We start from the raw sequence: 27,316 nt of genomic DNA on the forward strand, positions 1-27,316 counted from the left end.
TTATTATACGTGTACCTATATATTTCATTAATGTCAGCCTTATTAAACTTATCGTTTCCACATTTTATTTTTGTCGTATCTTACGTGTAAAATATAAAGCATACAAATACACGGAGCAGCGACAACGATATTCGAATCTAAATTTTTCTTTGTGTTTGAAGTATTTGCTCATGACGCTACGTCGCACACGTTTGTCACACGACACGGCACGTGTGCCAACGCCAAATTCGTCACCAGGCAAACAACGAATTAAGCTTTATATCCCTAGCCACTTCAATCTCCGATAAAACCTCGTCGAACGTAAGATTCGCAAATAAACGTGCGCCAGAGGAATTAACGAGAGAAATCTGTTTAGCTCTGGGAGAAGTGTGAATTTTCTAAGGAGAAAAATGCATGCATACATTTTCAACATAATCTGCATCGCTCGAAGTTAGCAAGATTCAACGGCGTGTAGAGAAACGCGGTACGGAAGAAGCGTATTTCCACCCCTGCATTCAGCTGCGAGCTCCATAATCCGTTAATCACAGTGGACGTGGTAGAAGGGTAGGAAACAGGCGCGTAATCTAAGAAAAGGCGTCGGAGCATTGGCGTCGGTAGAAAGTGGTTGTAAGTGAATGAAAGTGGATGCAAAGGTGGAGGTGTGGTTGCTACGAGGTCGTCTGCCTGGCAAAGCTTGGCATGATCCGCCACGGAAGACAGAGGTTTGTCTGTCTTTATCAGCCAGCCCAGGTAGAACCCTCGAAGCTCGGCTATGCGTCTCTACCATCGCCACCCCTCAGGAAAAGCCCAGAGGGTGACGGACGTCCCCGATTGGCGTGGCTCCCTCGAACTAGGGAGGACATCGTGCACCCCTATTGGCTCCTCACGAATCCATACTCGGTATTCATTCGTTGGCTCATTCGTCGACCCCACGATCCTGACTCTCTCTCCCTCTTTCTCCTCTAACCCCTACTAAAAGCTCGATGCAACTCACCCTACGTACCGTCACGGGAATCTTTTCAATGCATTTCACCGCCAGCTTTCATCGTGCGCCGAATATTTTTAAGCAAATATTATTTTTGAGTAAATATTGTTTTTAATAAAAACGCACACTAATGGTCGTTAATGTGGTCTGCTCGATAGCCAGGTACTCGGAAAAAGTGATGAAGAGCTTGAATTTTTCGAAAAACTTGTTCGTTAATCGAGTAGAGAACATTTCTTTAGAGATTTGCAGGTTTGGACCTTCAGTTTAGAAAATTTTAATTATTTCTCGTCGCACGAATACGTGTTTTATGATTTGGTGCTCGGAGGAGTAGTCACGATCGGTCGAATGGTTGGTATCAAAAGAATTATTCGTTCGGGCGTATAGTTCGATCTTCCAAAGGAAAAAGCAGGGTGACGAAATCCGGCGATCCTTAATCCGGAGGTAACCAAAAGAAGAGAGGATCGATGAAAAGTGTCGAACGCGAGCAAGAAACTTCCGCCTGCACTTTTAACGTCGCCGCGCTCTCCGTGTCGCCTTCGTCCCAATTGAATGAGGGAAAAAAGCAGGGTAGAAAAGAACGTGGCCAGGCTGCACGGAGGAAAAAGACGAGCGATAGAAGGTGACGGAGAGTGACAGGGATGAAGCGTTCTCCTTGGGGTGTTGCAGCCTATGATCGTGCAACTAGATGGGCGTGTTTTTAGGTTGCTCATTGCTCCGCCCCTAGCACCGCCCCATTGGTGGTTGCTGCTACCTTCGACTCGTGACCTCCCTTTACCCTTCTGCCTGCAGCTGGAACCTTCGTTGGGTCTCGCCAGCAGCCACCGCACACACGTCAGCAGCGGCAAACGGCGCCTCCAACGGACAACGGATCGTTCATGATCACCGTCGATCATCCGCCAACGATTTAACGAACGAAATCGCGACGATTCCGTCGAAAATTAACATCTCCTGGTGATCGTGTGCTAAGTTCACCAGATAGCACAAGTTTGGACAGCGACATTCTATAGTAAGGTACGCGAGCAATTCGTCTGTGCATTCGACTGACAGTGTTGTTCCATGAAGATCAAGCTGACATCGCATGGAAAAGTGATCAGGTTCCAGAAGGATCATCGCGGTAGACGTTAAATCAGAATGTCCAATTGTTTCGACGCACCATTACACGTTGGTAAATTTTGGTTAGAATGAAGGATAAGACTCGTTCAGACGTACGTCGTCGTTTTAAATGAAATATCTTGGATACATTGAAAAACGGAGTCCGACGGAATGAGCGTGAAGCTGACAGAGGAGGAAGTATCAATTTGTTGAAACGTTTGGTGAATCAAGCGTTACTGACAATGACGCACGCTGGAGAATCGAAGGGACAAGACTGATATGGTGTTTTCGATAATGTCGACGGCCGATCCGAGAGACATTTTGGAAGTGGTTGCCGAACTGTCGATGGCCGTCGCGTATCGTTATGAAGATCGAAGAAGCTTCCTAACGCTAGGTTGCGTTAGTCGAACAAACTGCAGGATCAAGTAGATCAAACTCTGCCGTTTCGAGTCCCGGGTTAACTGGGGTTGGTGAAAGTGTTCAGGATTTACTGGAAGGCAGAGACGTGCTCAGATCACGGGGCTAACGAACGAGCTGTCGCAACATTTTCACGAGATTCGTAAGTATTTGTACTCCCTTCAAATTATTTCTTATAAATTTTGCATACGAAACATCAGAATTTTCTATCGAAGAATTTATAAAATTTCTTTCGGACCTCCATTTTTGATGCTGGTTCAAAACAGCTAAGTATCGCAAATTAGTAGATTGAATCGCGCATTCAGATTTGCGTTTATAAATTGGATATTCCACGGTGGGAAAAGAATTACGAGACGAATGACTTGGCGCAATTAGCCAGATTTTATGAGCGGATGAAACGAAGAAGGCGCGTCTCCGCAGTCTGGCAACTAAACGGATTAAAACACCCGTCGCGTTCGAATGCCCTCGTGAGCTAAGCGTGACACAAGTATTCGCGAAACACTCGTTACCATTTCAATTTCCATGCTTCTTTCAACGTGTTCTGCCCTGTTTGGGTCCCCGACGACCCACCTTATTTATTAGAGACGAATCTCTGATTAAATATAAAAATTCTGAGTTTAATTTCAAATTCATTGCGAGGGTAGGGTGTATAGGGCAATCATAGTTATCCATTTATTAAGCATTCGTCCTGATTCCTAGGTCTAAATGAACTAACTTCAACAGCGAGATTATTTAAGGCTAAATTATAAGATTGCTTGTATTCCAAGATAAGTCGCTTCACGCGAATATCATTGAAATCGAAGACATAATCTAAACGCAGGATGTACCATGTGAACGCGAGCAATAAGGTTTAAATACACCATAAAATGCACGCTCCATTTCTATCGTAAATCAGGATCAACGTCGTAGCGACGGATCGCGGGAAGGTCGGTCGAGATCAAAGACGATTTCCCAAACGGTTTCTAAACATCCCTGTCGCAACATGTATCGCAGGAGGGAAACGACATATGTAAAAGTTTGATCCGGTACCCTATACACTGTTCACCGTCTACCCCGACGCATTTTAATCGAGGAACGAGCGTACAAGTGGCACTGGAAATTAGCGAACAATTAGCTCGGCCCGTTGATGTTTTATAAACAGCGTGCCTATCGACGAGGCCATTATTTCGAAGCATTCGTGCAACGCGCCTATCAAGCTGCCTACCTAGCTCAAACGTGTATGCTAGTTACCTAAGTGGTTTGGCTCGAGTGTGTCCGAAGTATCCGAACAGTATTCGAGCGTGGTAGTGCTTAGGCTTTTCGAGTATCACGGCTTGGAAAAGAGGAACACGTTGGAGGGGTTAGAGAAGGGGTCTTGTAGTGTTTCGTTGCGCTTAAAAGGAGGGGGGTTTTACGGAGAGGGTTTCGCTGCAAGGCAGCTTTGGTGTTGCAGCCTCTTCAAACCTCGTGCAAACACTCGGGGATAGGGCGTTCGCCTGGTACAACGATTAATATCCCAATAAGGCCTCGTTCACAGGGTTCGCTCGACCAAGCTGCTTCGTTCTTTATTCATTGTATCGTAGCTCCTCCCGCGGGATAAACTGCCCGATACCAGGCTGCTTCCGTCACTTTTCTCCTCTCATTTCGTTTTTATTTTTACCTCCTAAGCTACCTCGTTTTTCTTTTGCACTCAAGATCGCGTTTTTCGCGCGAATCTCCTTCGATATATACGAAAGCGAAATGTGTTTGTGTTATATTTACACGTATACTTTTCTAGATCTCTAGATAACTGGATTCATAAACATATTTCTAGATATCTGCATTTACTTTGTACTCATAATAAGTAGTTACGTATTCTGTATTACTGTTGTAGTCTTTTATATTATTAGTTATGACCAATTAGTTATTATAAAAATTACACGTACTTTATGGTGTTTGCAAGAGATAACGTTTGTAAATCGGGGAAAATTGAAATATACTAAAATGAAAGCTTTCGGGCTTACCGTTGATCGCGATGGTTATCGAAATCGTAGGTAAATTGATCGCGGTATCACAGACACAGGGATTAATTTCGTTCGTTAACGTCGAATTTGTTGCTGATCATTGGAACGAGCGCAGCTGACGAACAAATTTTACAGCGGGCCCACGCGATTAGCATACCCATCACGGTCGTACGGTGCGTCATTTATTTTGCGAGAGGCCGGTGTCGAAATGCGAGTACACGACCGTGTTAATCGCTGGAGATGCGATCGTGTATATTTCGAATGGCCGAGATATCGCTTTATTAGTCGATTCGTTCACTTTTACACGACCTGTCTTTCACGAATCGTTCTAGCTAAACGTTGAATTTTTGAAACGAGAAGGTAGTAAAAATTTTCGTGACTCCGCTGTTAATTAGCGGACAATTGTGGGATTAGCGGAAGGAGGAAGTCGTTCTGGTTTCATGGAGACGATCAAACAATAAGATATCGTGCGTAAATCAAATGAAATTATGACTCCTTTAATTAATCGTTTTATAACGTCTTTTATTGGCCAGTTTTTTTAAAGGAAATGAAAACTTGCATCGGTAAAAAGGATACGATTCGAAACGAAACGGTAGCTCACCAATATTTTTCCTCCGTAAATATTTGAAATAAAACGTCGAACAGGGGGATAAAACGGGCGGGAATCTCGAATCCGAGGGAGCAGTACATTTTCTTCCTTTTTCCTTTCTTTATTTTCCTCGCTCTGGATGCTGCGAGTCTCGGTAGGCATTATTACGCTACTTGATTTCGCATCGTGCCAGCTGTCTCCGATTATTCGCCATAGAAATTTTGGGGGATTCGAGTTCAAAGGGGACCCAGCGGTCCTCCTCTAATATTTGAGGAGGCTCGCTGGGCCTTACCGGATGTTAAGCTTCCCTTATACTCAAGATTCTTTGCCTTTTCTCCAGATTACAAATTTATCAAGTGTTGTGCTTCGTCGAAGAAACTGAACTTTTCGTATCGAAAGAAACTATCAAATATTTTGTCTATCAAGTCTATTAAAGATGTGTACGAGTCTACACATTGAAAGTCGTGGCATCACATCTTTAACCAAATTAAAAATCCATTTCTTTAGCGACACCATTGTTCACAATTTTGTACAAAATCTTTGTGATTTACAGACATTGCATGAGATTCTAAGAAACCAGTCTGTGAACTTCGTTGTACCTTAGAGTGTCTTCCATCGTAAGATCACGCGAGGCTAAGTATTCCAAGTATCCAAAAGGGGGTTGAAACGCTCCCGCAAACACTTCGAGACGGTCTAAGTTTTCTTCGAGTTGACACGGCCCTTTCCTCCATCCCTTAAACTTTCTGTTCGCTGACACTTTCCTTCGTGCCGAGCTTCATTGCGAGCTACCATAATTCTTTCTCTTAATGAATACCTTATTCCTAAAAAATTGTAAACCTCCCCTTTCAACTTATATTTTTTCCCAAGATCAATATATTTCTGTTATACCATTAATTTAAGTATACATCGATGAGCACTTGACTTGCCTATGAAAGATGTAAACGTGGAGGAATTTGTAAATCTGAGAATTTTAAAGATTGCCATTAATAATTTTGTAATTCCGATGCTTCTCGCGTTCTCGAAAAATCGTAGCATTCCGCGGGAATATTTCACGGATGCGCGAAAGATTTCCCATTGCCGGTAGAATTTCAAGGTATCCGTGACTCGCAGAGACCACCCCTTCCGCCTGTTTTCCATTCTTCGTTCCCCGTGGGTCCGTCTCGCGCCAAGGATCACCGATAGTTGGCCAGATAGCACTCGCAGCGTTACAGGGCTTGCACCGTGGCTGGTTTGATGTCGGTTATATACACAGGTTCACCCTTTTCCTCGTATTGGTGTCCTCTCCTGGCTTGTAGACGGCCGTACGTGAACACGTACCACGATACCCGGTGTCCCGAATAGGTTCTAGCGGGTACGAAAACACGTTGGTCGGTGGGTGTGCCACGTTAGTCATTCGGTCGGTGTGTACGGGGCACTTTTACCCCAACTTCGAACACCCCAGTACGTACGAGACGTTATCTAGAGCCGGTGCATCGGTGTGGGTGAAGGTACGAGGATGGGGTTGAAGGTGGTTGGTATCTTGTTGGAGGGCGAGAAATACGAGCTGGCCACGAAGCTCTTCCAAACGGGTTGCGTGCACGCCGATCGAGCTGCAGCGCGAAGAAAGACGGACAGAGAGGGTAACTAAAAGGAAAAAGCGTAGCCAGGGGGTTACTCCGCCTGTTCACACTCCCCTTTTTTTCGCTGTGCTCTTTAAAAAATTAGCTACCCGACGCGAACCAGCCAAGCGACTCGTGGCGACTATGCTTTTTATCTTGTCGCACTGCTTTCCAGTCGCTGGGCTCGTCGGTTCGTGACTGCATTTTTCCCAGCAAGGTAATTTACGCGCGATGAAACAATCGGGGAATCTATATAATTGCCGAGGAGCACCGTAATCTTGTAATCTTGCAAGGGAGCCCTCGGTATTTTATTTCCGTTTTTATCGAGCTATAGATTATTTGCTCATTCGACATTAATCTTCATCGACCGAGATTCAATCAGCACTTTTAAAATATCCCGCTACATAAAAATGTTGTACATCGTTTCAATTTTGAACCATACATCAAGCGAGCAGATGCGAGACTCGTTACGGTAAGATACGGTTCTTAGGTGCGCCGCATAAATAAACGGCGCGCGAACTCGTGAATTATGATTAAATGAATTATTAAATAAACGAGTGAATTACTTGAGCACTCGAGTCGCGAGATTGACGTTCAATCTAGATTTCAACCAGACCTGTGAGGAATCGACGAGATTGCCCGAATTCTTCCCGGCGATTCCTTTTTTTAATTCATGCGCGTGTAAATACGTCAAAGGGAGCGTACAAATGTGCGCGACTGGCGTTACGAAACGGGCGTGCACCGTGGGCACAATAAATCAAGATAAAGTTATGATAAACAAATTAGTCGGCGTTGCCGCCCCTCACCGGTGTTATTGTCTATCGTATATCTACCTACAAATTACCAGCCGTTCCGAACACCTCGGGGTAACTGGCTACTCGCTGCTCCCGTTGCCGTTGTAGTGGTTACACGTATGGGGGTTGAAGGGAATTCGAAGGGTAACTCGAAATTAATGCATCACTTCCTTTCGGCCTAACCTCGAATTGCAGCGTACCAGCGTGCCCTTTATTTATTCGATCAACAGAACTTTTGGCCGAGAGACTTCATGAAAGGTGAACTTTATGCTTTCGCGAAGATCAATCTTTACCCCTTTGTTCTCGTTATCGAAACATCGGATATTTCAAAGCGTTAATCGTTTAACGAGCCTTCGGAGAATACTGTACCAAATAAATTTTTTCATGCAAATATCGCGGAAAAGTTAAAATGCTAACGGTTGAAAGCATCGTGTGTGGTCACGTGATTCATCTGCAATTTCGAGTGGGAACGTTTTCAACGGGCTTACTGAAAAATTCATCGAGATGAATTTAATCGGTTTCTCGTGCGAGGAGGATCAGCGTATCCGTCGAGTCTGGGAAACGAGAATGGCTGCGGATACGCAGCCGCCTAGCATTGTTCGTTAATCTATGTAAAATTAATCAACCGCTCCATTTGGTCGTTTAGCCGCGTTTGTAGCTTCGAATCCTGCTGAAACAACGCGCCTGCAATTTTTATAAACTACTCTTAGGACACTTTTAAAACTTGCCTTGTAATATCGTGTCTTCAAATATATTCGAAAATTGTTATCCGAGAATTATTGGTCAGCGTCAAATTGAGCAGTTATGGAAAAGTTAACTTAATAGGTTAAAAATATTTCTTCCTATCCACTTGGACGTTCGTTGGAAACGAAAGGTGACTTCAGTTCTTCACAAGATGAAAGATACCGATTCAGTCATCATCTCGAGGAAACGATGAAATTAATTCCAACGGCGTTCGAATTTTATAGTAAAAATATACGAGTGGTGGGCAGGTGAGGCGACTCGACCGATTATCCTGTGCCGTTCACTTTGTCTTGCTCGTAAAACACGACCAAGAGTTCCTCCATGATCGCGGACGATTTTATTTGCGGACAAAAATGGTACTGGAACGTTTTCGTCAACGTTTCGAGCGACCAGAAATGGAAACTCGTTACGACAGTATGGTACAACGTAGTTCCATAAACGCGTTCCATCGTTCGAATTGGAAACATTTGTTCGGTCGAAATATGTATCACGATCGTATATCGGTGTGTAAAAACCGAAAGCAAGAAATATTAAACTCCATTAAATTTCAGTGGTAAAGCATCGGCCACAGTATATTTTAAACGAGGGAAAAAACAGAGTGAAATAGAAATGGACATCCAGCTTCTACATATAAAATTGAAGTTTTATATTTGAGCGGTTGCTAATTTAAAACAAAATCTCATCTCGGTATCGATTAAGTAAATATTAATCAAGGAAATATTAGAAATGTTTGAAATTAAAACCTTCATATCTTCCATCAAAGTTACTCTTCGTTTAAGGAAAAATTTATTTAAAAAGTAAAATGAGACTATGCTTCATTCGATTGCCCTGTTCAATGTCGTAAATGTAAAATTTATGCGACGTATGCGGTTACATTTGTAGCGCGATCGTTTAATTAATTTTAAAAGGGAAAGGACGTTCGCTCTTCATAAATAAAATTCCAGGAAATTTCTTCTGGAAAGTATGGAGCACAGTACAACCGTGAAGAAGAAAATTTACGAGGAAAAAAAATAAATTTACATTCGTTTTAAGAAACAAACGGCGCTCGTTGTTGCTCACTTCGAATATAATTATCGATCAAGATGCAAGACAAGAAAGGCACGCTTTCAGGAGACACGGGAAAATAATAAATTCCCATTTATAGGTGTTAACGTGATGTTGCATGGAGGGCACCCGGAGGAGTGTCCAGTCACGCTATGGAAATTATGACGTATTACACGATTGCCTTTTCAACGTCGCACGCGGCTTACCCGTGCCGTGACTAATAAGCAGATGTAATGCAATTTAACACGCATCGTATTAACGCCTGCTCAAGCCACGACGTTCGAAGATGATCAATTTTGGACCCTGTAAATATTCCGTTTGTTTGCCAACATCGGACAACTTCCAGCCCGGGAGACTCGTTTCTTAAAAAATGATTTTTTAAAACTGGTTCCAGCAAGTCTGCCGCTCCACGTTCGCGGAACCATTATCGCGAGCAGCAAGCAGCAACTAATTACTTGGCTGCTTGGATTATCTCGATTAACTTTAATTAACAGGCCGGTTTTGAATGAACTTCCACGTGAATGCACGTTGTTCACGTGCTATGCATTTATGCAAGAGGCGGAGCAGAAGCAGCGTGTCACCAATTTGCTATTTTAATTTTTATGCGAGCTTCCATTAGCCAATGACTAGGTTCACGCCACGGTATCTCGCACGCTTGTCGGATTAAAATAGATTATCCCGTTCATATTTTTCCATCATTTCCATTTTTATCTGCTCTTTCTATTCTCCCAGCGGAGAGTCGATTGTTTTTTACAGACCGCTGCTTTGAATTTCTTATTCGGTCGAGGACAATAAGGCGAAAGTCGGGTACACTGTAACGTAAGTTTACCGGCACCGGAAGTTCATGCTTATTCACTGAGCACCGAAAGGGCGGCCAAGTATAATTTACGTATAAATTAAGTTGAATGAATCAACGGAGAACGATTAATCGCAATAGCTTGTGCCTGTGATAATAACAATGGCCGGCTTGTTTACGACCGGTAAACGAATATATTAGCTTTTTCATTATTCCGCCACGTGGACACCGCCGTCTATCGTGGGTCTACCTTTTGCCGCGATACCTGGCCTCTCCTGGTACAAACGATCGCCATTTCATCCTCTGTGATTGCTCTGCAAAATGAATGTCTACTTCTTACGAGTATTCGAAAAGAAAAATCTCTCCTAAAAATTTGTTTGGAAGTTTAATTACTTTGATATTGTTTCTTAGGATGTTGGAGTATAGTTCAGAACCATTCAGCAATGTACGTACATGTTTATCGAGTTGGAAAAAACAAGGAGAGATTTGATAGGATTGATTAAAAATGTAGTTCTTACGGATAATGAGAATTTTTAATCCTTGTACTTCTCATGGATGGTCGAAGATACGATGCAGAGGGAGCAGAAAAACCATGCTCGAGGGTCGAAGGATGGAATGTGCGAAGTAAACAGGTCGTGAAATTACCTTTTAAATATTAGATTATGATTAAATGTGTACCTACCTCGAAGGCACTAAATGTTCAGCATCGACCTGTGCCCACCCCCGAATACCGAGCTCATAAAGCCGGCGATGGGGATGGTTCATGGTGGATGAGTCTCGAATCTCCCTCTCGAGGCTATATCGCGATATCAATCAGCTCTCGGCATCAGATAAGATTCGCTGCTCAGGAACTGTGCTTTTCAAAACGCGGATGAGCTTCCTCGTATCCTTGCAGGCTATCAGAGGACCGAAAGAGATCGTTGCACGCTTTGTCGTTCGCAAAATGGCAACTGATCATTATTTTACAAAAGGGTCTTCGACGCGGACCATCTATGCATATCATATAAGACCGGGATGCTTTCAAACCCACGAGTTGAAATATTCATAAATGTTATAGAAAAGAAAAGCGAGAGCAAAGTAAATATTAGCGATTTCTGGTTAAATCGTGAGAAGTAATGGGAGCGAAAGATTAAACGTCGATCGATTATACGAGGAACGTAATCGTGATCAGGTGCGCGATACCGCTACAATGTCGGCTTTTGTTCCCGGCTAATTGGTATCGTTAGTTTACCGAGGATCATAAATGCTCGTGGTAGCACCTTTGCCAATAAATATCCCGACTCCCCCGTTAGAATTTAAAGGGCCCTTCACACGTGGACGAAGTCCGGCCGTAAAGGCGAGCATGATGGGCAGGTGTTTATATCCGGCCGGTGTTGCATGCGTGTGCTTGCATATGCATACATATGCATAAAGAAAAAGGAAGACGGAAAAGAACGATGCCCAGTGGGCATTCTACACGCCCACGCTCTCTCTCTCTGCTTGTCCGAAAACCTTCCGTCGACCATAAGCATATGCATTGCTCACTTAGTAAGATCGATCTAAACCGATATATATCTGCTAGTTGACGATAAACGCGTACGGTTGGACTACGTGGCTAGCGTGTTTAGCTCGTGTGTGCGTTAGCTAGTTAGGTTCACGTATTCGAGCGTGCGTGTGCATCCGCAATTACGCGCAAGCCGGAATACGCGAAGGATAATTAATGCAAACGAGGCCGGAGCCGGGGAAATTTCGGTTCGACGAGGTACCTGCTGCGAAGGTGAGAAGTGGAATGCTTGAAAAACAATATTTACGGGCCTGGGCACGGGGCTCATAATACTCGCCCTCGGAGATAAGGAAATTATTCGTGGACAAGTTGCTACGGGCGTGTTAAGGATACGATATCGATCTGCCGGCGTTCGTGGCAGAAAAAATATCCGTTCGCTGTGCTGGCTGCCACCTTCGACTTCGTGATTGTCTATCTGGGAGAATAACGACCGTGTGTGGATCTGCTGAACGGTGCGCCGTTCGGACCCTTGCTCTCGACCGTCTCGCCTTTTTAACGCTTGTTTCGTGAGTCGTGCACGTGAATCAAGGTACAACGCAGATTTTATACGTTCATGCTTCTTTTCTTCTATTCGATATGAGGAGGAAGCCAGAGATATTCAAACAAATTATACAATTTTACTATTATTTCAAATTTTTCCATGTTTCACTATCAAATTACTGTAATATACATGCAAAGTCCAACATGATAATATCCCGAGAATTTATACAAATCAGTAAGCGATAGAAGATAAAGTACGTCCATTAATTCTCGCGAATTCCCACGAATCAGTGGCTGTTTTCACCGCGGCGAGTATCTCGAAAATTGAAAGATAATGGTTCAGAAAAGCGGCCGATAGAAATATTCGAGCATCACAATAGACTTTCTTCAGCGAGAAACTACGTCGGAGCAACGAAACGTGGTCGCGGCTTTTCATGGTGTTCCCTTAGTATTGGCCAACAAGTAGCTTTCGCTGGAGTCCCCATACCAATGTCCCGTTTAACGGCAACGAGAACTTCCAAGTCTCCGGGGAGAGTTTGTCGACTAAAACCAACCCCTACTGACGATTCGAGGGGTTGCGCCACAATACAAGCAATAACACGTACCGCCTTCTTCCCCGCAGACCTCGTGTCCGTCACCCCGTTGCACGCACCCTCTCTTACCTTAATCGACGAAGGATGATTTGGTCTTAAATAAACTTCTCACCTCCATCGACGGAACACCGCATCCCCATTCCTTCGACCCCAGTCGTTTATCACATAAATCGTCAAGTGGTCACTTTGATTATGGCCTCATCTCTCCCCTCTCCCATCCTTCTTTATTCGCCACTTCTTTTGCCCTCGTCTCGAATTTCGAATTGAATTCGATTACGTAACACAGAGATCGTTCGATCCTCGAGGGTCTCTGCTTTATTGCCGACAGCTGATATTTTATCCTGTCTTACACGTATTCCGAATTGTTCAAGTATACAAAATTTGGAAATCTTCAATTGTTTCTGTAATGCTATTCTGTAGAAAAGCGCAGGAAGGGGTGTCGGCGTTTAAAAGGTATAATGAGAAATCGTTGGAAGTTCAGTTAACACAGCTGTAATTCAACGAATGATTCTTACCGTAAAGAAATTAGTGCGATCTCAAATTCCATGCGCACACCTTTGCAACCCCGTACAGAGCCGAACAAAGGATCGATCGAAAGACGAGCGTCGTGTACGAGGCGAGACGGTATTATTCATCAACGAGCGGAAACGCTTGGAAGGTAGACCGACATCCGGCCACGTGTCCCTGGCCGAGATGGACCAATGAGATTCGTGGCACGGAGGAAAGAGGCCAATCTCGTGGTCGATCGAGGCGAAGGTCCGAGCGAAGCGTCGGCACGCGCCACCACGGTGGAATTATTCAAATAGAATTCACCAAACGAACCAGCTGCTTCGAGCTGGATCAAAATTGGGGGAGTGGGTCGCACAAACTACACGACACTTTTTCTCTGTCGTACACCTCTCTGCGTTTCCCTTCCGCTGCTGTTCCGTTATGTGGTGCAGATTTCTCACCGACAGTCGAACACTGTACCCTTCCTCTGCTTCGTAGACATCAAGATTTACGATATTCTAGCACAGTATTTTTTTAGCAAATTGTATATTCACCCTCGAGATCCAGAAATAAAATGGTCTTGCTTAAAATTAAATTCTTATCTTGGAAACTTGAGTTACACAAATTTTTCGGAATCATACACGAAGGGTATTTTAGTAATAAAACTAGTTATCCTTCTGCTTGCTCAATTAGAAAAGCGGAGGGAAAGTCAACAATCGCGAGTAAATATAACAGATCGTTCGGAGCAAATCGTTTCCTCGAACGTTCAAGCATGGTCTCGATAGTGAAAGACAGCAGAGGGCGGAAAGTGAATTGCGACATTTAATGCGTAATATCCTATATAATCTTGTATGAAAAGCCTCGCGCAATGGTTCGTGGGTAGAATAAAGACGAGAGAGAGAGCCGCGAGATGGAGATAGAGAAAGATAAAGAGAGAGGGTGGTTTCTCGAGGGTGGCCAAGAGACGGTTAAAGGCATTGAGCCGTCCAAGCCACTCGCGAGAATTCTGAGCTCTCTGCTTCTGCGTCCTCTGGTAGAAAAGCCCCGGGGGTTGGGGGTGGCAGATGGCAGCCGTCCGACTAGTTCTTTCCAACACTTTAACCCGTCAGAATCGGTAGACACTTAACCCTCCTAAAAAGGGGATGCGTGGAATCAACGATCGTGTCCAAGCATTTTGTCCTGATTGAAATCCGCGAACTTCACACTGATGATCTACTAGAACGATAGCAACTTATCGATTTTCAAATCGATATGACACAATTATCAAAACTGATTGAGACATCGCGTTCAATTTCCAGTGTTAAAAATTCGTCTTTCTTAATGTTCAAGAGGAAATTGAAATTCCCCGAACGATTTGCCCGAAAAAATTCCAAGGAGTAACTTTATATCGTCGAGCAGAAACGATGGAAGAGGTTCATAATTTTGTTGGATTGGGAAAGGGAATAAGAGAATGAAAAGGGAGGAGTGATTGAGACGCGTCGTAAGACAGGTTGAATCGAAGCCACTCGAATCGCGCAGGAAGGTCTCGGTAATCGATTCGAGTAGCGAGGAAGTGCGGTTTCGAGGGGCCACGAATGCCGGTTTGCTCGGCTACGAGTGTGTTGTTGGCGGATTTGACGTGCTTATCAATGGATCACCGATGTAATAGGCTGCACGCACCCCAAATCGAGCACATAACTGATATCTGATAAGGAACCAATAGCCGTGACGTGACTTGCGCGTGACTATTCATACCTGGAACCCTAGTGATCGTTCGTGCCGTAGGAAATTTGCTTCACGATTTCGGGAATCGTCCAACTTCGACGTCGATTCGACGATATGTCTGGTTCGATATCTTTCGAAACACGAGTGATCATAAAGCGGTCGTTGATCATTCGAGTTTCCGAATCAAGACTACTTTTTCAACGATAGGTAATCCGATATGAAACCCATTCAGTATGAATTATAATATCGATGTTTCTTGTTCGTAAAATTCGAAGGCAATGTTCTATAGACGCGTACGATAAAAATGAAAAGAAGCAACGTGTCTAAAGAGCATGCTCGAAAGGTCTGACGATTTGGCGTTTCGTAAGAAGGCGGTCCTCGTCATTAGAAGGTACCTTTTCGATCAAAAGAAAATACGATCCGTGTAGGTTGATCACTTCGAAGGTAGACTGCAGAGTAGAGGCAAGCTGGCACGCGCCACTCAAGCGGATCCCTCATTCACCATCCGATGATTCTTGAAGACGTGGATAAGTATGTCGTTCGAGGCAAATGGCACGCAAGACTTCCGGTGCCACCCCTATCCATCTTTGCAGTATCCCCAGTCGGTGTCGAGTTTGGTCCATTCTTCCTTCGAGAATCGAGATCGCGATTGAATAACGCGAGCGGAAGCGGCGGAAGGGCGGTAGCAGACGCACGCCACCGTTTGTGTACGCGACGTGCCTCACGAAAAAACCTCTTTTGTAATGTGCATTGTCTAGAACGGTGGGAGGAGACGGTTGGCAATACGAACAGGGATGTATGGAACTCTAAAAGGCTCGCAAACGCGACTGCGGTTATTTGAAAGCAGAATCACGGTCTTCAAACGATGGTTCGTTGACTTTTCGTGAATTCTACTCCCTCGATTGCGCGGGAAATTCGAAATCTGCCACTGACGAAACTACTTTTACTCGAGACAACCACGAGTCTCGATTAACGTGGAAAGTAACATAACATAGTTCAACATTTTACCGAGAAAGAAAATAATATGGTCCGTGCATAATTTGACTTGCCAAATAAGCGCTGTTGGAGAACAAGACCTCAAAGGATCAACGTACCTCGATGCCGAGCAAAACGTACGATCATTGCCTTCAGCGAACCGATAATAATTTCATTTCCACCATTGTGAACGATTCCCATCGTGGTCCGTGGAGTTTCTCCGGGTAAAAACGGACGCAACGCAAACAGGCCTGTGGGGTGGCTGAATGGGCCGCCAAGTGACAATGGCGGTACCAATTGTTTTCCTGACTTTTATCCCACTTATTATTCCGTGAGACTATTATGATCGTCGTTGGCGATCGTCATTATGCCCAACGAAGGCCGACGATCTCAAGTTACGCGACCCCATTGTCAGCAGGGTGCAACAACGACGCCGAAAATGCGAAATGAACGCGCTACAGACGGCGAATCGTAAAAACGCCCGCTGAGGCGATCGTGAACTCGCGTTCCCAAAGGGCACGTGTTCGCTCTTTTATTTAATTTACCGGTCCCTTTATGCTTGTTCTTCGATAAACCGACAGCTCGCGAACGTTCTTTCTTTCACTTATTTACGGCTAAAGCGAATTTTCGTTTTATTTATTTATTAAATGGATCAATGGCTACTTTGTAACATTTGACAATATTAAAATATTTTATCGTAACAATTGTATAGGTAATTAATATTTGCTTAAAAATTTTATTTGGTAACATCATAGTATTAATCAAGGTAATTAATTTTTTTCTAGCGAGAAGTAACGCATAACATATTTTTTGAATATTATGAGAGAATTGAAGCTGAAACTTGGAGATATTTTGAACGTTAACGAGGTCAGTCGCGTACGTCTCGAGGGCAGAAACGAGAAGGACGAATCAGTGATAACGAGGCGTTCCAACCGGGATTGAAACGCCACAGAGTGAGGGGTAAAAAACCCCCGTGGACTGCGCAGCTGTGAACCCCCTGCCAATTCTACTCGACTCGACGATACGTCGAACTACATGAATTCGAGATGCATCGAGCCCAGCGGGACTCGTTGCCATTTTGGAAAGCCGTCCGTATTCATACGGCTACGCACGTGGGCACCGATCTTTTTTTTCGGTTCTTGCACGCTTGCTCATACGCAGGGCTCGCTGAAATCACTTCGTTTTCGTTTTAAACAATGCCCCTTTTGTCGGTGGTTCTGTTTTCCCGCCGAGATTTTGTATCCATTCAGCTCTTTTCTCAACGCGTTACGGATAAAATGGTAAATCCTATGATAGTACAATGCTGCACTTTATTAAGTTGTTGCATATTAAGTGGTCATATTTATATTGCAAAAAATTGCTGTATAAATGTTTCGTCGATATTCTCCGTACAAAATGGCTGTTGGTCAAACGTAGTTTAAAACAAGCCGCAAGTTTTGAACAGAATGAATTTAAAACGATCGGATGATAGGGGGATGGAAAGCAATTTTCAAGTGAGCGTATCAGGACAAACCATAGAGAGCGCACGGTGTAACGTTATTCGACGGATAAAATTAAACTTCCGCGGAACGGCTGGCAAAGTTCCTTAAAATTAAGCCATTCCCCCAGAACGATTCGAGAGCAGTCGAGGAGCAAAGTAAACGGCGCACAACTGAGCGACTTAATTCAGAATACACCCGCCGGAATATACCGGTGGGGGCCCCTACTGATTCGCACGAGGCGACTCGCAATTTATTCCTCTTCGCCTCTCTTCACCTCTGCCACCACCACTACCACTCTTCAATTAACTTTAAATCACCCACTCTGCGAATACTCCTTCTCGTAACGCGAAACTTCGAAATCGACTCATGGTGCGCGTTTAAATTCCTGGAAAAAATATACACCCCCGGTAATAATTTTTAACTAATCGGGCTCTTAGTTAAGTTCCACGGAACAGTACTTTGAAGTGAAATGTGAAACGTAGATATTTTAAATAATCATACGAAATACACTCGTCTAACAGAATCGGAATAATAGTTCGTAGTTTGATTCGGAAAATGTCATAACGTAGGAGGGTACGAAGAAATCCTTAAAATTTTGCTGAGAAAGGCGGTGAACCACTTGGGGCGATTAAGCGGGCTAATTTCGAATCGGCTTACGGGGCTCGCTGGTCGGGTGAACGTCGGGACAGAAAGGGCGGGTTTGTGGCCGAGTTATGGGACAGAGGATAACTCGAGGGGGTGTGTATTGTGCCTGCTGTCATCCTCAGTCAAGCTTTCGTTACCCCAAATGCTAATTATATGTCAACCGTTCACGCGCCATATCACGGAAGGCCGGAGAGTGTCAGGGATGGAACAATGAGGGTAGCTCGACTAATGGGGCCTCTTCCACACCAAAGACGTCGCACGGACCTCGAGACGCTCTAATAAAAATTACACGATGTCTGGGCAGCTCTCGCGCGAACGACTGCCAAGCGTCGACTAGAGAAACAGCTTTTAATTCGAGGCAAAGGAAACGAGCTTCTTCTGTTTCTCTGCTTTAGACGCGTCCGTTGATGTTGAAAGACCGACAAGACACGGGTCAACCAGGCGATGAGTAATAAAGTTAAGCGACAGAATTCGTTCGGGCCAAGCTTATTTCCTTATCGCACACTTAAACGGGAAAGAACGATGGGCGTGTGACCTCATGAGCAGGTAGATTCACAGAAGGAGAGGGTGATTGATGCACCCTGAACACGCGAAACACCTATCCGCCCACTTTGACTAGCCTGATTGGGAATGTTCACATCGGGAAGTCGAAGTTGTTTCGATCATCTATTTACATTTTCCTAATCCTATTTTCATCTCTTACTGCCCATAAATAATTAAGGGATAATGACGAGATAAGCAAATGAAGAAAACGAGAGGTTGATCATTAGAGAGGTAGGAGAGGAGATAATTAATGGACCGACAACGAAACCGGGTAAATTTGCAAAGCCATTTCAAGTTCTTTCGAGCTCCTTCAACTTTCTTTAGGTTCCCTCATCGCCACCTAATAGTTTACTGGCGGTGATTGAATTCTTCGGACCACTTGTAACCGCATCGGTAAACTTTGCACATTTAACGCCAACCTCACCTGAGAGAATCGCGGGGATCACGATACGAGGTTGGCCGTGTTCATCGAGTGGGTCACGGAAGCCGGATTTCGTTTCACCCTCCGTATCGACCATTTCGTCTTGCCTGTATTCCAAAATATTCTTCGCCTACGAAATCCAAGAAAGCAAAAATAGAACGTCCTTCGTTTGAATTAGTCCTATCTAACAATTTGCGTTCGTGACAGCGCTTTTATGGCTCGTAAAAGAGTAGTAATATCTTTAGAGCCGATTAGGGATTCTATTTCTGTATTATTCCGAATTCTATTCATTCTAAAGACCCAGGGCAGTGAGGTCTGTTCTGAACAAGCGAAATGTCCGCCGCGTAAACATCGAATGAAAATTCCACGGATTTCACGGGGAGAGCCAGTTAATTCCAGCCAATAAAAAAAGGAAACAAAATGGTCCCTAGAGAGCGTACGTCGGCCATGCTTCAGCCGAGATTGAAGCAAATTGGCGGAATTGTCGGGTGCCGCAAGGAGCAATACTGATTACCTCGACCGCTCGTTAAGTACTGTAACAATACTAGCCCCCACCATGTCTCTCATGACTAACCCCTCTCGTGTCACTTTTCCAAGGGTGATATAGCCAACGACCAATCCTGTCGCCTCGATCCCCACCGTACATCTCTGTATTCGGTGTCTCTTTTTATCCCGGCGGCGCGGTGGGTTAGAAAACGCGAAGCGACGATAAGCGAGAAAGAGGGAGATACCGAGCGAACCACCTCTGGAAAGTGCTAAGGACGGCCAGGCAGAGAAAGAGATAAAACTACGTGTTTGGCGCAAAAGGGAAAAGATATTTGAACGGTAAAGAAGGAAACACGGAGGAGGAAGATAACAGAGGGCGAGAAGGGTAGCTGAAGAAACAAGGAAAAGTGCAAACCAGTCTATTAACTCTGATGTTCTCCGATTTATGATTAAAAATGAAATTATTATTAATCGCGCAAAATTCTACAAAAATGCATGCGAAATTCAAAAGAAGAGTAGACAGAAAAAAATGAAGAAGATATTTCATTGAGGGTGGAAAATCGAGAGGAGGAGTTTGAAGTCGAAGTCTCTTTTACGAGCACTCGAAAATACATAATCACGTCCTTTGTCGTTTTTTCGTTAACAGTTGCGCCGTTCCCTGGTGATAAAACCAGACGTCGACGCTTTTCTATAGGTCATAGAGGCGTTTCGGGGGTGCGCGAGGAGATCGTTTCCCTTCTCCAGTCTCGTTTCTCACACCGGGGTTGCTTTTCCGCTCCTTGTTCCCTTGGTTATTAGGGCTGCCTTTAGCTGTGGGACAATCGAAAGGTACCGGCTAATGGGCGGAGCTTTTGGGCAGGACCATTGCATCATATTCCACCCTGTCCAGGGGTCTGGTGTTTCCATCGTTTCTGGAAGCATGCATTTTTCATCCTAGTCAAATACCATGTTCTCTCTGACATTGGATCTTTCGTTGTTCCATATGAAATTTTACGTTAGCTCTTTCGAGTGTTAATTCTACCTGGTTCCCAGATTGTATTCCAGATTTTAAGCTAACAATAGAAATATTTGTAACGTAGAAAATCGTAAGCGATTTATAAATTTTGTTCACGGCACACATCACATGCATGATGAGAACTCGCGAACTTGGGTGAAACGGAAACGAGCGTTTCACGAAGCTACCCGCAACCAGTCCTATCCAATTCCAGCCGTCATTCCAAGTCCAAACATAACGCCATTCTTCGGGGCAAACATTTCTACTTTTCGACGTGCAAACCTCCTGTGATACCTCGGCGAAGCTTGCTCTTTAACTGTGCTGACCATTTCGCGACTCATTCAACCCCGCCATTCATCCCCCTTTTTCCATGTTACACATGCTTAATAGCTACCTGTATATTCATGCTGTTTTACGTGCGAATTAACATTCAAATTGCGTACGCATATGTAATTAAGTTTACGCATGGTATCTCATATTTCTTGATATATCAAATTCACTCACGACTCGTAAATTCGTGATTTCTTTTTTCTCGAAAAGCGTTTTATCTGCGTTTAGCTTAGGGCGAAGTGCGAAACGGAGCATTCCCTCGTTGTCGTTCGACGTTTGCCAGCCCCCATCGCTCAATGCCGAACGTACTTTTTTTATGTCAACACGAGGGCCAATTGAGTGGATATAATAGTGGTACCACATGTTTCACTTGGATTCGCCGACATGTGGGTTCTGTTCTGCTTGCTCTGTGTGCGCGTACTAAAAACACTAACAGACTTCTGCGAAGGGAGGATCGGGCGAGCGGCCACTAACGACGGTCCTCGAAGTCATCAAATTGATCGCCATGATTTGTGTACTCCCCCATTAGTCAGTCGATAAAGCCTCGTGTACACCGCGTGTCACGTTAAGAATTAGTCTAGCAGATTCGATTAAGGCCATTTTTTAAAAATGACTCACACGGAAATTCGAGTGTCGAACGCTATTTTAAACTTGCATAACAATTATTACAAAAATATGAAAGTAAAATTTGTTCGTAGAAACTAAATTGGTCTTGTTGCGTTTCTGTTGCAGGTCTCTACCATGCAACCGTTCTCGACTGGCAGTACAATGGCGACCGAAACACCGACCAGCCTTCCGCCAGAGAGGGTCACCTCACCGGCGCCCTGCAAAAATCTGACCTTCTCCATCGCGAAGATCATGGAGCCTGACAAACGTCTAACCGAGCAAACTAATCAGCAGACAACAGCTCAACCACCACCACCGCCAACGACGACACCAACGACGTCAAGTATTCTCCAACAACCACCCAGTCTACCTTCGTTGACGTATTCCGCTCACCTGGAATCGGCCTTCAAGAAGTACGTGCCAACGTTGAGGCATCAGAATCTGTTGCAACCCTATTCGCTCCTCTATTATCACCCAAACTCGTTGCTGAGAGCGTTTCCAGCGCCGCCGCCTGCGGCACCGACGGTGCCTCAGAGTTCACCGACACCCACCGCCATTCAAGAAGCCTTTTCGAGGGTGAGTCTGACGGAGACATCGCCGGAGAGTCAACGGGGCAAGAAGAGTCCAGGACCTCGAAGCAACGAGCTCAGCACCACCAATAAACAAAAGACTTTCACCTGTCTGGAGTGCGGCAAGGTATTCAACGCCCATTACAACCTGACCAGACACATGCCGGTCCACACCGGAGCACGTCCGTTCGTTTGCAAGATCTGCGGCAAAGGTTTCCGTCAGGCCAGCACCCTGTGCAGGCACAAGATCATCCACACGGCGGAGAAGCCGCATAAATGTCCGACCTGCGGCAAAGCGTTCAATCGCAGCTCGACTCTGAACACCCACAGGCGTATACACGCGAATTACAAGCCGTTCGTGTGCGAGTATTGTCATAAGGGGTTCCATCAGAAGGGCAACTACAAGAACCACAAGTTGACGCACAGCGGCGAAAAGGCGTACAAGTGCAACATTTGCAACAAGGCGTTCCACCAGATTTACAACTTGACCTTCCATATGCACACGCACAACGACAAGAAACCGTTCTCCTGTAAGATCTGCGGGAAAGGATTCTGCAGGAACTTCGATCTGAAGAAACACATGAGGAAGCTTCACGATACCGGAATACCGGTGTTGAACGGTCTCGGTACTTCCTCCGAGAGTCACAACCAACAATCGGGCTACGCGTCGGTTCATCATGGACCCACCTCGTTCGTCAGTCCGTTTCTGCTACCGCCACCAGGATCCACCAGTTATCTTAGCAAGATGTTGTGACAGGGTGAGAACATCCATTTCCAGAGAAAGACTCAGTGTCCTCTCATCCTAGGTCCACCTTGTTACACCGGGGACATCGGCCAGTTGACGCAGCCTTCGAAGTGAAGAGGACCTCGATGATATCCGCAAAGACGCTCGTGGTTAACGAGAATCCGTGAATTCGAGATCTTGAAACGAACCCTTCCGGGATCGAGTCAGTTTTCGTTGGAACACCATGAATACCAAAGAGACTACGAAAATATATGGGGAATATGCGGCGTGTACGTGTTACTGCACAGTTTTCGAGACAATCAACTACCTCATCTACAGCAAACGAATCGTAGGGACAAAGATTATTTCTGTTTCTATCGTAAGACTAGTCTCTGTCGGATTATCAGCACAGAAGGTCTCCGAAATAATTTCTGACAGAGACAAAACGAGGAGTTCAACGTTCAGAGATCGACGAGAAAGGACTTTCTCTGGCGAAGGTGTGCGAAGCAGATGGATACGATGTATTTCGAGTTCACGAGTTCACTGGGAATCGTTGCACCTGTGCCGGATCAATCTCTGTCCATCGTTCTTTCACAGCGTACTCTGAAGTTTCGTGGTTTAATCCGTAGCTACGAAAAACCGATGATATCGAACAATACCGTTCGAAAAATCACGCTGTTAACGCTTTGATTGGCACGCTCTGAAATCCTTGAAAATACTTTCGGTTGGTAATTCTATCTTCGATAAATTTCATGTATTATTCTTGAGATACCTAACTGTTTCTGTCGAACAAATGTTTAAGTATTCGGTAAATCTGACTTGACGTTCAAAGTGTTAACCTGATCGTACGAACCAAACATAAGTGGTTAGATTAATAATTATCTAACATCTCTGTTTCGACAAACTTATTCGCGCAGCAAACGCGGTGTGTCTAAAGAGTAATAAGATCATACTTTTTAAGTTTTTGAAACTGTAGGCAACATCCGAAAGAGGACAGTTCCAGTCGAATACTTTTTACCACTGCTAAAGTAGGAGCTCGATTTTACAGCAGCAGTCTTATTACTGATTAGGTACGCCGTATATATTCTTAACTCGGATATTCAGGCAAACATTACAATTTCGAATATGTTTGGCAAACAGCGCGTCGAATTAGACGACTCGACGCGTACAATTTCGACGGGACAATGATATTTTAACCGAACTAGCAGTTGCGAGCTACCTGCAAAACATCGAGCAAACACATAACCCCAGAAAGCAAATAATCGGGCAGCATCGAACGAAATAAACCATGTTTGGGAGGTAAATCAACAGAAGAGAGTCGAGGCAGTGTGATAGCTATTGGTTATTGGAAACCGGTCCCCCATGATATCGGAATTAATCGTCGCATGGAAGCTTAATCGATGGTATTCCGCGAGACACGATTACTTATTTATGTAAATAATTGTAAATATTTGTACCTGCGACAGAGGGACGCGTTGATCGTTGACGATTAAATGGAAATTGTGCTCGCTTCACGATGCTGTCGTTGAAACGAGAAGTAACACATAGATTTGCAACGATGATTCTTTGTCCACATTAGAGGAGTGTTTTATCTTCGTTCACTTCCGAGGAAAAAGCTCGAAGGTAGGAGCTTTAGAGCAACGTCCACGAATATGTTACCGTAAAAGCGGAAAATTTGGTAAATGCACAGCGGAACCTCGATAAATTTCTGCTGGAAATCTAATTTCGTGGAACATCTTTTAAGAACAAAGTTGCTTAGCAAATCTTGCCCTGAGAACTACTGCAGGAAAATAGCGAGGTTTTGCTGTATACGCTTACTGGTAAATGTACGCATTCACTTTGTCAATTTTTAAGATTCGAAAATTATACTTACAATCGTGTACAATTGCACACGAATGCAGTTTATGAAGTTAGTACGTAGATTGACTAGCGAGCGTATGTACATTTACCGAATTAACGTTTACCGTGACAGATACACGTTGATCGCATATTCTATTTATCTTTAGGCGAAATGTATAAAATTCGGTGTGATAGTAGCTTTTAAGTGACGCGTAGACACAACGAGCACAGTGTCGTTGGCCATTAATAAAATACCGTGTTGTAATTATGCCGTAGGGCACGTTCAGGATCGTTCGTGGCCATTGCGATTAATAACGGTCGTTTTTACGAGCTTTTGCAATAGAAAATGTTAATATTCGGCTCTATGCATTTTTATTTACGTCTCCAACACTTGACAAGCAATATCGTTTAATTATTTCATTTATGTTTTCTTCAAATTCTTCTCTTCGTTTCGATTGACATTCGCGATGGACTCGTACCTCGTGTTTTTCTAACGGATTAGGTAAGCTAACGAGAATGAATTAATTAAGCATAATTAAATGGCGAAGATAAGGGAAAACAAAACGTTATACATGTAGATAATCGGTAGAGTAGATGAAAATGCATATGTATGTGTCCCCTTATTGTAAATATGAGTTGATCCAATGCAATAAAATCATCGATACCAATGAATCGTTTCTCGTTTTCGTCCCTGGTTTCCCTTCCGCAATGTCCTTACAAATTCATAGTTTCATAGACTTAGTTACAAATTATTTCTAATTTTTGATACTTGACAATTTCACTATAAGAAACGTTGTAGATATAAACTGCAACATAGGCACATTTTCTCAATAAATCAAACGACGATAATTTAAGTTATTCGAACACGTCAAAAGAGTTCTTTCTAACTTCCACTTCAATCCAGCCTTCCGATCAGAATTTCTAAGTTTATCTTCCAGTAGAATTCAAAGCCGATTCGGCGAAATCTTGGGAGGATCGATTGGTCGAGGACAGAGAAGACTTAACCCGGGGTATAATGTACGTAACGAGGGTACGAGAGTCCTAATCTCTGGTCCGCATCATCTGCTCGATCCCTGATCTGCTAGCTACCGGAGAAACAGCCGACCCTTAAGCACATCTTGTCCCGAGAGCGAGACAGAGAAGAAGAACTCGGCTAGAAAAGAGTATCGGTAGAAAAAGAGGATGTTAGCGCGAGCCGTATCATTTGCTGTTAAATTCGATGCAATCTGTCGTCCGTTAGAAAGAGGCGTCGCGCAGCCATCTAGTATCGAGTGCAGAAGAGACGGGAGTAAAGTTAGTCAAAGGTGGAAAAAGAGACGGATCGATGTGTATGGAGGGTGGTAGGCATGCCGAGGGATTGAAGGGCACCTATCAAAGTGATAGGGAGAGGGAGAGAGAGAAACGACGACGTGATTCTGTTCTGATTTGCGAGACAGATATCCCGTCGGCCTTCTGATGTATCTCTGCAGAATCTGTCCTCTATCCATTAAATCGGGACTCATCCGACCACCGACTCACCCCCTGCTCGCAGTCCCTTATCAAACGTTGGTCGTTATGGCGTAGTCTCTCTATAGATAGTATATCTAGCCCGACGTACGTGTCAACAAGGAATTTCGTGTTTCCGGGTTGCTGGTTGAAATTATAGTTCGAATTGATACGCGTGAATTCGTGTCTTGAATGCGAACTAATCGATAAACAGTAACTGTGACTTAAGCGTCCGAGACTAATTTATCAACAAAATCTAAATATTTCATTTCATCTTTCGGTACGAAATAAATATTTTTACGTCGCTTAAGTCAGTGTTAATCGTTCGAAACCTCTGACCTACGATTTCACGAATTCACACCTCTTTTACAGTGTCAATCGCCGACTCGCCCAAGCACGAATCGCGTTGAACAGTGTTTCTTAAAACCGACAGGAAATCCTTCGTTACCTTTCAAGAAAGGTGTAAAAGAGTCTCTCGGATCAGCGGGGGTTGTATACAAACAAGTATTTAGCGGCGTTTAATGGGAATTATCCAGGCCGAGGTGGGACAATTAGGGGAGGATTATTAACACCTGGAGTCGGCATCACGCTGTTCCTTGAGTCGTTCGTTGCTTCTTCGCTTTCATACAGGGGCCGTGAGTTGCACGGAAACATTCTCCTCGACCAACTAGAAACCACAAAAGTAACCGTCAGTGTGCCATTCCTGTCCAACTGACTCGTTCTACCGCGATTCCGGTTTTCGAATTCGGCCCTGCGAGAAAAGAAGCCGCGCCGAAACCGTGGAACCGTGAAATCGTTTGAGAACGTCGTACCTGCATTCTTCGCGTTACACGCTCGACGAATGAAAATCGAGCGGTATTTTATACAAATTTTGAGAACTCGAAAATATTTGAAAATTGATACGAGTTCTAAACCAGAGAAAAAAATATCAAGTTAGAAAACGTATAACATTGACAGACGCTGATGATAGAAATAGAATTAATAAGTTGAAGTACCAGCTAATTCGATGAAAACAAATATTTCCGTCGAGGGGCCGGAAAATACGACGCAGCAGGACGCACGAAATCCCTTGAACGATATAACACGTCGAGGTACATAAACGAGACTCATCCCCCGTGTGTCCTGTGTTTTGGGACACACGATCGTACATATCGCGCAGCTAACGTTAAACTTCCCTCCCCATTAATATCCACGTAATTGGTTAAAACCCGTAACTGATGAGCGAACTGTAAGTTATTATGCAAAGAGACCCTTGGTTCTCGCGACGATGGGGGTTTATGGGATACGGTTCAACACCTCTTCATTACCCTCTTCATCCCTTGATAGATCGAGTCGCGTATCGGTGTGCATACTGGCGTTACACCGTCCCCAACTTTGTCATTGTATCAC

General features: G+C 44.2%; 1 protein-coding gene across 2 annotated transcripts; it reads left to right on the top strand.

Moving 5' to 3' along the window:
• The first annotated feature begins 1,712 nt into the window (after nt 1-1,712).
• On the top strand, nt 1,713-25,114 carry LOC100882670 (uncharacterized). Of its 2 annotated transcripts, none has more exons than XM_012287508.2 (2): nt 1,713-2,615; nt 21,437-25,114. In XM_012287508.2, exon 2 carries the CDS (start codon nt 21,446-21,448, stop codon nt 22,631-22,633), a length of 1,188 nt encoding a protein of 395 aa, XP_012142898.1. In that variant the 5' UTR covers nt 1,713-2,615; nt 21,437-21,445; the 3' UTR covers nt 22,634-25,114. The 2 variants fall into 2 exon arrangements, with proteins under 2 accessions (XP_012142898.1, XP_076388696.1); XM_076532581.1 differs by lacking the exon at nt 1,713-2,615 and adding an exon at nt 11,737-11,776.
• The last annotated feature ends 2,202 nt before the right edge of the window (nt 25,115-27,316 follow it).

The sequence above is a fragment of the Megachile rotundata genome, chromosome 6 (assembly GCF_050947335.1).
Source record: "Megachile rotundata isolate GNS110a chromosome 6, iyMegRotu1, whole genome shotgun sequence".
NCBI lineage: Eukaryota > Metazoa > Arthropoda > Insecta > Hymenoptera > Megachilidae > Megachile > Megachile rotundata.